General features: G+C 35.3%; 1 protein-coding gene across 2 annotated transcripts in view; it reads left to right on the top strand.

Moving 5' to 3' along the window:
• Window positions 1-7,307, top strand: part of LOC133194724 (proteasome subunit alpha type-5) — a 12,735-nt gene extending 5,428 nt beyond the window's left edge. For both annotated transcript variants that reach the window (XM_061330628.1, XM_061330629.1), the window contains exons 2-9: window positions 944-1,049; window positions 1,277-1,403; window positions 2,863-2,930; window positions 3,062-3,169; window positions 4,097-4,155; window positions 6,596-6,698; window positions 6,947-7,033; window positions 7,114-7,307. In XM_061330628.1, coding sequence (XP_061186612.1) covers window positions 954-1,049; window positions 1,277-1,403; window positions 2,863-2,930; window positions 3,062-3,169; window positions 4,097-4,155; window positions 6,596-6,698; window positions 6,947-7,033; window positions 7,114-7,191 — 726 coding nt within the window. In that variant the 5' untranslated portion in view covers window positions 944-953 and the 3' untranslated portion in view covers window positions 7,192-7,307. The remainder of the gene's footprint in view (window positions 1-943; window positions 1,050-1,276; window positions 1,404-2,862; window positions 2,931-3,061; window positions 3,170-4,096; window positions 4,156-6,595; window positions 6,699-6,946; window positions 7,034-7,113) is intronic.
• Window positions 7,308-10,657: the final 3,350 nt, after the last annotated feature.

Genomic DNA, 10,657 nt, shown 5'->3' with positions numbered 1-10,657 from the left:
TCAGAAAATGAACAGAAAAATTTCTCTGTAGAAATACATTAGTTCAAAGTGATGAAAGTAAGGAAAATTGAATTATTTAAAGATTATAATCAATAAAATCCGGATCTATATAGATTGTTTTTTAAAACCCAAAGTAGGGAAACATGACGAAAATCAGAGCTAATTTTACCTGATTAAATTAAGTTGAAATAGTGTGTACATTATAGATTATAGCAAAAACTGACTAAGAGTGAAAGAGATATGGGTTTGGATTACCCTGAATTATCTTTAATTATATGATTTTATATGCAACCACCAAGTATCCAAGTCGTTAAATTAAGCCAAGTTCTAGACCTAACTTTAATTACTTCTCTTCACAATATATTTCAGATTTGATTAAAATTTATACTTGAAATATTATTTTTCCATTTAATACAAAATGCATTATAAATTCTTTCTAAGTCCATACCCCACCCCCACCCATCCCTGTATTTGGGGCTGTTAAAAGCTCCCATTCCCAATTCAAAAAGGTACCTTTTTTACTAAATGAATGTGTTAAATTTCCCAATAGTCATTTCCCCCCAAAATTAAAGAACATGTTATTGGATATATCATGTACATACATGTAATAACTAAACTTTCAACTCACATTCATCTGTATTGAAGATAATAAATTTAGTCAATAACAAACAGCCCCAGTCCCAAACAAGTGGTTTCACCACCTTAGAAAGTTGTGAGAAACATGACTTCATCCAAATAAAAGGATTTTGCACATTGGCATGCTTTGAAGAAAATAAATTATCAGAGTTGCTATACTATACATAAAGTCATAAACTCATCCACTTGCAAGTCATTATACAAAAATTTCCATATATGTTTCAACAATTTCTTGTTTATTATGTCAACTTTTAAAAACACTTTGTGAATTTATTGTGTTATAATATGTGTACTTTTTTTTTTCTAGACTGTGAATTATGTTTCTGACAAGATCTGAGTATGACCGTGGTGTTAACACATTTTCACCAGAAGGCCGTTTGTTCCAAGTAGAATATGCCATAGAGGCTATAAAGGTATGTCGTAATTTTATTTTTGAGAGTGTGCGTTTTATGCATTTTTTTTCTCAGTTGATTTTGTTTTGAAACTGGTATGCTTTTTCTTAGTTAAGTTATTTGGAAACCAGGTCATAGTAAGGGCAGCAAAAACATGATTATTTTTGGAAAATTTAGCCCCATCAATAGATCTTACTGTATATTGTGTGAAAAAGATCAATACCAGCACATACAAACTTCTGTTGCAGCTTGGTTCAACAGCAATCGGCATACAGACATCAGAAGGGGTAGTTTTAGCTGTTGAAAAGAGAGTTACTTCCCCTTTAATTGAACCTTCTAGTATAGAAAAAGTTTTTGAAGTGGATGACCATATAGGTAAGTATAAGAAAAGAGCATTTTAAGCTAAAACTTGTTTCCAGTCCTTCTGTTTTTAGCTCACCTGCTTTTCTGATTGAAATTTGTCCGTTGTCTGTCGTCGTTGTTGTTGTAAACTTTTCACATTTTCATCTTCTTCTCCAGAACTACTGGGCCAATTTCAATCAAACTTGGCACAAAGTATCCTTGGGTGAAGGGGATTCAAATTTGTTCAAATGAAGGGCCACGCCCTCCTCCAAGGGGAGATAATTACGAAATAGCAAAAATTAATGGCATTATTGAAAAATCTTCTCAAGAACCAATGGGCCAGGAAAGATGAAACTCATGTGGAATTATTGTCAGGTAGTGTAGATTCAAGTTTGTTTAAATCATGACCCCCGGGGGTAGGGTGGGGCCACAATGGACGATCAAAGTTTTACATAGGAATATATAGGAAAAATCTTCTTCTCAAAACAGCAAAGCAATGATTGGTAATATTTATTTGGAAGCATCCTCAGGTGGTATGGATTCAAGTTTGTTCAAATCATGACCCCTGGGGGTAGGGTGGGGCCACAATGGATGATTAAAGTTTAACGTAGGAGTATGTAGGAAAAATCTTCAAAAATCTTCTTCTCATGAACAGTAAAGCCATGATTGGTCAAATTTATATGGAAGCATCTGCAGATGGTGTAGATTCAAATTTGTTCTAATCATGACCCCTGGGGGTAGGGTGGGGCCACAATGGATGATCAAATTTTTACATAGGAATATATAGGAAAAATCTTTAAAAATCTTCTTCTCAAGAACAGCAAAGCAATGATTTGTCATATTTATATGGAAGCATCCTCAAGTGGTACAGATTCAATTTTGTTCAAATCATGACCCCCGGGGGTAGGGTGGTGCCACAATGAACGATCAAAGTTTTACATAGGAATATATAGTAAAAATCTTTAAAAATCTTCTCAAGAACAGCAAAGCCACGGTTTGTCATATTTATATGGAAGCATCCTCAGATAGTGTAGATTCAAGTTTGTTCAAATCATGACCTCCAGGGGTTGGGTGGGGCCACAATGAAAGTTCAAACTTGTAGAGAAAAAAGTCACAGTTAGTCAAAAAATTATGTAAGCATCCAAGTTAGTGTAGATTTAATTTTGTTCAAATCATAACCCCCCCCCCCCCCCCCCCCCCCCCCCCCGCACTTCCTTTTAGGGGTAGGTTGGGACCACTTATGCATTTAAGCTTTACAGTACTAAACTGATTTTTCCTTTTTTCTTAGCCACAGTGCTCAGGTGAGCGATGTGGCCCCTGGGCCTCTTGTTTATGAATGCAATTTTTTTTAATAGGTACATGTAAAGCATTAACAGGAACAAATTGAGTCTGTTACGTTTCCTTTTGAATTACAGTATTGCAACTTCAAGATTGCATTGTTCTTTGTACATAAATGTTAATTATTAATTTTTATTTTTTAACTGTTTTGTAGCCTGTGCTATGAGTGGATTAATTGCAGACTCCAGAACATTAATAGATCGAGCTAGAGTTGAAACACAGGTCAGTTTTATTTCCCAGATTGAAAAAAATGGTAATGTTTAATTCATATTCCTGAGAGAAGTATAAAACTCAGATATACATAAATTGCTAAGAGAGATAGTGTAAGATAATTATTTTTATATTTCCTGCAGAATCATTGGTTTACATATAATGCTAAGATGTCAGTAGAGAGTGTGACACAGGCTGTCAGTAACCTAGCTCTACAGTTTGGAGATGATGATGCAGACCCTGGAGCAATGGTAAGACATCTGAACTCTCACAATAGATCAAAGGAAATCAAGTTAGAATTTCACTGAATTATAATTTATAGAGTTTTGTTTGAAATATAAGATGCATTAACTTTATAAAAAAAACTGTTTTGCTTTTGCGTATGAACATTTTGAGATGTTGAATGAAATGAAGTATAAAAGGATAATTGAGATTAGTTTTTCTTCTCTTTTTCAAAAGTACAGAAATACAGAAGACAGGATAAATTGTATTATTATACCTCTGCAAATTTTTATGCGCCCGGATCGATAGATCAGGGGCGCATATTGTTTTTGTCCTGTCTGTCTGTTTGTCTGTCTGTTGTCAACTTTAACCTTCGCCATAACTTTTGAACCATAGGAGATAGAGACTTCATATTTGGTATGCATACTCCACTAATTAAGTTCATTCAAATGACACCAAGGTCAATGACCTTGTGACCTTGACTGTGACCTATACGCTAAAAATAGCTTTTTCGAACTTTGTTGCCGCCGGGTGCATAGTGTTTCACAAACACAACTTGTTTTCTTTTTAAAAATATGATGAGTAAACCAGCTATTTTTCTAAACATCCTCTACAGTGGAATAGTTATTGTGCTATTTGCCCATGGTGAAATTGTCATTGAACTATTCAATGGCAGCATTACATTTCCCTCACATTTTATCTTGGAACTCTTCTGGTTTTATCCGCATCGTGACATGACACAAGTAAAGTTTGCTTCGGTATAATAAAATACCTATTTACTGACTACTCAGACAATAGCAAGTTTATTGTCCCCCTCAAGAACAACTATTTTCCTCGGCTTCAACAACTGTTTTCCTCGTCTGCACCTCGGGAAATAGTTGCTGTCTTGGGGGAAATAAACTTGCTATTGTCCTCATTTTAATAGGTGTAAATTATTTTACCTGTCATTATTACAGAGTCGACCTTTTGGTGTGGCGTTACTTTTTGCTGGCATTGACAAGAAAGGACCACAACTGTGAGTTCTGTGTTTTACACCCATCAATTTGTTTTAACTTTATTGTATTTAACCAAAGCTGAACTTAGTTATTCTGATTGAGAAATTTTCATTTTCTTCATGTACACCAACTGTGAGTGCCTCTGTGAAGCAAAACCCGTAATAATGGATTAAAGTTTTACATAGCAATATAGGAAGACAAATATTTTAAAAAATCTTCATCTTAAGAGCAACGATATTTTTATTGATCTTAGGCCAAAAAAAATAATAGTCTTGTTTCCTGCTACCCAACCGACCCTATTTTTTTGCACCCAACCCTAAAGTTTTGTTTTTAGTTTTGGGGGAAAAAAATCGGGAATTTCATGTTCCAAAACTGAAAAAAGTATATATTCAAGTGGTATTTCATGAAATTTTATTTTTAATTATGGACTTTCATAAAATACCACTTGAGCTGTGCATCAAAAGACATGAAATTTAACTGTGCATCAAAAGACATGAAATTTAATTTTAAAAGATAATATTGACCTATGACATGTTTAATTTGGTTTTGTATTAGTTCATATCCTAGTGTTAAATCTAAAGCAAACTAGCATGGCGCGGCACCATGCCCTTTTCTCTTGGCGCCATGCCCTTTTTACCAGCGCCATGCCGTTTTTTCCTTACAAAAATAAATAAATATTCCTAGCAGAGGCAAGATGGACTAGCAGCTTTGTTTATTCAGTGCATGCTGATTAGCCGCTTTGTTTATTTAATGCATGCAAAGGTGTGAATTCAGGACAGAATTCAGGACAGGAAATCACTTCTCGCTTGAACGCACACAGCGACCTGGCCAAGTAACATGCCTCAGGCTGTCAGGGTATAAAAGATAACAGGAGAAAATATCATTTGATTGCATTGATTATGCAAGAATTAACCCCAATGTCAAAGATAGATTAATTTGTAAATTAAAATGTTACATATTTTAAATCAGGATCGTTTTTTTTTTAATTTAAAGTACGATAATGTGAAAAATAAAACTGCTGATGAATTAAGACAACTTACAATGTACCCAAAAAAAAAACCTGAATATAAAGTGTGAAATGGGCTAGGAAACAACAAAGTATGAAGTTAGTTTCTTTCAACATGTTTAATGATTCTGTGTTCTAACTTTTTGAGTTGACACCCTGAGGCTCAATGTTTCTAAGCCAGAAAAAAAGTTTTAACCAATTTATATATTATTTGAAGTTTAATTTTTTGGTATGATCAGTTAATTTTCACTTGATTTTGTTGGTAGATTATTTTCAAAATAAAGAGAATGCCCTCTACATTTATTATCCAAGTAGCCCCCCCCCCCCTTGCAATTTTGTTCTGTTATTTACCTCATACACAAATAACAATATTAAAGCAAGGAAAAAAAATCATACCCCAAACTAAAATAATTCTTGAGCAGGTGACAAAAAAGATTCACATCCATTACTTTTTAAGCATATATATAACCTTGATAACCATACTAATTTCTTGATTAAAAAATTTGAATTTAAATTTTGGCAATAATTGCCCTCTCAGTGTGTATTAAATGAATGAATTAAGTTGACAGATTTATAATTTTTTCTTTTAGATACTTGTATAACTAAAGATTTCAGTATTAAATAATAATTTAAGTACATAAACATGATAAAGAAAATATTTATAATTTCAAAGATGTCAAAAAAATGCCCTCATGAAAACTTGTCGTGGCGTAAAGTGCCTTTTTGATTATTGGATTACCATGCCCTTTTTAGGGTCTGGATTTAACACTATATCCAAAAAATACCGTTGGGAAAAAAATAAAATAAAATAAAAAAAATAGAATAATTTCTCTACCTACTTACCCTATTTTTTCAGGCTGGTAGCAGGAAACAAGACTATTATTTTTTTTTAACCTTATTATTATGAAGTGCAGATCAAGAGATTTGAGTCAGGCCCCCCAAAGGGTGTATATATAAAAAAAGTTAACTTTGGAATATTCAGTTGAACTTTGGTACATGTATCTCGAATACCATGGATATGTACTCTGGGAGAGAATTGTGGCCCATAGGCCTCAGTCTCCTTGTCTATCTGCCAACATCTTGTTTTAAAAAATCTTTACCCTTTTGTAAAGGTAGAAAATTACTCACTGTGCTAACTTAAAATTCTTAGTAAATCTAGAAATCCAAGAAATGGTGAGAAATATATATATATATATATATATATATATATATATATATATATACACATGTATATATATATATATATGTTGAAATGTATATTGCATGAATTGAAACCTGTGCCAAAGGAAAAATAAGCCAAAACATGCACTCAGGAATTAAAAACAAAAAACCTTGTAGATTATGTGTTTGAACCAGAGACTTAATATTTTTCAACTTAGGCTCATACATAAAACATAAAATGTAAATTTGTCACTGCCCAGAACACTGTCTTTCATAAGCCTGTCTTTTGTTAGCTATCATATGGATCCATCTGGAACATTCATACAGTACGACGCCAAAGCCATTGGTTCAGGATCAGAAGGAGCACAGCAAGCTCTACAAGACACATATCACAAGGTAGTCACAAATAGTTCATGTAACCAATAATAGAAAATTAAGTAGGCCAGCTACTAACCATTAGTAGGAGAACAGTAACCTTTTATTGGGTTCATTACTTTTATATGTGGAATTTGTATAAAATGCAATATTAGTTCAGAATATCTACTTGATGGGGGGGGGGGGGGGGGGGGGGTGTTAAAAGTGTTTAGATAAGGTTTGTTTGCTGTGGGTCTGATATTGAAATGATTCTCGAGTTTTCTTTACAGTCTATGACTCTCAAGGAGGCTTGCAAATCTGCTTTAACAATACTGAAACAGGTCATGGAAGAAAAATTAAACTCCACAAATGTTGAGGTATGTGTGAAAGTTGACACAGTCAGTGTAAAATCTAAAAGTTGTTTTCTTTTTAATTTCACTCATTTTTTTTTCTTTAGATGGGACAGGTGACCCCCGAGAAGAAATTCCACATGTTCACAAAGCAAGAGTTGGAGGACGTGATTAAAGACATATAAATTTTGACATTTATTTGTTACATTTTTTGATATGACATTCATGTTTCATATTTGTACCTCTGTAATTGTAGGAACAATTAAGTGCTAATAATAAAGAGAGGGATGATTTACGAGAATTTGCTTATTATATATACTGTTTCAGTCGTAGTAAAGGAACACTTGTACAATATCTACTTGGATTGACAATGACAGGTATGGGTGCTTTTAATATTAAGGTAAATGCAATGAAATATAGCTTTCTTCTTTTGAAAATCAAGCAGCAGTAATTTCTTCCTATTTCAACATTATATGAAAACACCATGAACTCAAAAATTCCAATTTCATTTGATACCTGATCCTGTCATTCTTTTATATGGCAAAATTAAAGAAATGTAATGAACACATTATTTGAGGTAGAAGTATATTGGTTTAATTGCTAATTTAAAACAAGACGTATTTGTGAAACACTAATGCTCCTGTAAGGTTTAAGTTTCTCAAATGCAACTACAAGGTCAAGAGATCAAAATTTTGGTGTACCCAAAGAAAGAATACAACTGTGAAATATGAAAGCCCTTGCAACAAACATTCAGAAATTATGGTCGAAGTTAAAGTCTTTCACAGTAGGTGAAACTCCAAGCACAAGGTCATAAAATAAAAAAAAATATTGGAAATTAAAAAAATATTGGTCCTTGAAAGGTCTTGTCACAAGGAATACATCTGTGAAATATGAAAGCCTTAGTGCCAAGCATTCAAAACATGGACTTTGCCATTATACTCATATGGGAGCGGGGGTATCATTTTGAGCTCAGCGCTCACAATTTTGTACCTCCCATCTTAGTGGGGTGTTTCATATCATTCATATATATGATATACATATTCATAATAAGATTCCTCCACTACAGACGATACTGGAAGTCATATCGTCGGTAGCCATTAAGACGCCGTTATATGGCTTCAGCTTTTGTGGACGCGACTTTTGGATTTTGGTTAAATCTCATGCTGGTACACCTTGTAAGGGACGTAAAACTACAAGCAATCAACCTACCATGCTGGTACATTTACATTCTGGCGTCCACTTTTTGAGCCACTACTGGACTTGCTTCGGATGCTGGATCTGACCTACATTTTCCGGATGAGTAACCAGATTGAAGTTTTTGGAGCAGATCTCATTTCTTGCTTTAATGTCTTCAACTCTACTTAAGTCTATGAGGGATTCGTCAACCATTTCCATAACCATAACCATTGGGTTATCTTTTCCTGTTCGACATTAAGACATTCGTCTTAACTTGACTGCTAAAACTTCCCCTCTTAGCACGAAACAGCTTCTTTGGCTTAAACATCAAGCGTACCCGGGAAGTACAGTCATCCTATGCATTTAGAACCGAGCCTGTATTTTTGTCAATGTTCTCACAGTGAGGTCATTCATGAATTCTCGGTGATATGTATATTATGGAGTTCATCAGCGACCCTCTGGTCTCTCACTACCATGGTTATCATCCCCATCCCCATGACGAACAACAAAGGAGAGAATGTACCCCCAGTAAATATAAATCTTTAATTTTCGACCTCTGCCAGAACGTCAGAACTCATCCTAGATGTAGGTGTACTCAACTTATGAACTGCTCACGGTAGCCTAGGTGGTAGGGTGCTCGCTTTGTGATTGGGAGGCCCGGGTTCTTTCGCCAAATCTACAGAGGTAAACATAGGTAATGACTGTTCCTTTGCCAATCGCCCGGTATTGGATGTGAAAGTCACGGGTCCCATATAACGGTAGGCGTTGGCACGATAAATACCCTTTGTTGTTCAATGGCTCAGAGTGCCGAGTATAGGTCTAAATTTGAAGCCATTCACTGGCATACGGTGGCGTCTCTATACGAGCTCGAGTGAAAAATGCTCGAATGGGACGTAAACAGCATACAATCAATCAATCATCTTAGTTAAACCAGATCTTTATCCCCTCGAACTTGTTTTTGACAATCTGTTTGACCTTCTCTGGCACATGTAGAGCTACAATTCAGCCCCAGTAAGCTCACATGGGGTCAGATCAATAGGCATTGACTATGACTAGCCATGCTGTAGAAAGTTACTTTTTGTCTTCTTCGGCTTCAGTGATGAACTAGCTTATCACAGATGTATGCTCATCAGACCAAGAAAACGCAGGTATTGCTGCCTCTTGGATGAATGTGTCAACATTCTCATTATTTAACATGTTCGTTGAAATTCTGAAGGATAATTCTCTCAGGAGAATTTTCCCTATGACGCTCAGCAGGGAAACGAAACTTAACTGGTTGGTTGTCTCAGAGTCCTTTCTTTCAGCGTCAGTCTGCTTCTTTCTAGTTTGATGGTATAGTTACACTCGTAAAAGCTGTCATACTTTCCTCGGAAGAATTTGATATTTTTGTACACTCTGTACGGAATCCCGTTTGGCTCTGATGCTGAGACGGATCTTGCTTTCTTCACCACATCTTTATTTCTTTTATTGTTGGCTCTTAACACCCATCAATGCCCTTCACTAATTTTCTGTGGATATGGACAAAGCGCCTCCTACTTTTGTAGATCCGCGGATGTTGTATGCCTGACTTGTTATCTTTGGACTTCGGTTGGCGTTTTCTTAACCTTTCCTCTCCAAGAACCCCTTTTGTAAAGTTGAGTAGGTCCTTCACATAATTTGTTCTTCTCTCTCCATTGCTTTCTCTGTTTCAGATTCTTTGTGCTCCTCAGCATTAATAGCCTCTACCTGATGTCATTTGTCAAAATTGCTTTCTTCGTCTTTTCACAGTCATTTGCTCTCCTTAACTACCCTTTCAACACATATAGCTCCTTGTAACACTCCCTGATCCTTCTTTCCTGTCTGTTAGAGCCAGCTTTGTGATCTGCCTCTTAATTTCCATTCCTTAACCACTAACCGCCTTCTTCCTGTTTTCTGCACAATGCTGGTTAATGCCTTCGATGTATTCCTCGCAATGTCCCTAGCTGCAGAACTGCAGCTCTCTGGTTGAACAAATTCGCTATAGATCTAAGCGTTGTAAAAACTTCGATTTACGACGCCGCTTTTTTGTCGCTCGCTTCGGGTTTTATTTGTTGTATTTTATGGTTTCCCCCGCTTTAAGAAGAATGGTATCCGGTAATAAAGCATATATTTTACTCCTATTCCTGATACTTTATTTACCTTTCAACGGTTCCAAACGGCCTTATGTGGTTTTGGAGTATAAGTTTAAAAAATGCATTCCGACGTCCATGTTGGTGTCGTCCTGAAATAACACGTCCGAGTTTTATTTATCTCATTTCTTTTTTTAAATACTTATTGTCTTCATTATCGACAATATACATAATATTTGAACCTCCTGAATTTTTAATGTTTTCTATTTACATTTTCTCGGCATGTGTATGTTCTTTGAAAGACCTTTTTTCGCACGACCCCCAACATGGACGTCGGAATGGGATTTTTTTAATCCGACATTCCACAATCATTAAGGGCTGTTTGGGA

This window comes from Saccostrea echinata, unplaced genomic scaffold (assembly GCF_033153115.1).
Source record: "Saccostrea echinata isolate AGI-Se365-2 ecotype Australia unplaced genomic scaffold, CSIRO_AGI_Sech_v1 ptg000029l, whole genome shotgun sequence".
Lineage (NCBI taxonomy): Eukaryota > Metazoa > Mollusca > Bivalvia > Ostreida > Ostreidae > Saccostrea > Saccostrea echinata.
The sequence above is the reverse complement of the archived record's forward strand: the minus strand, read 5'-3'. Positions and strand labels throughout refer to the sequence as shown.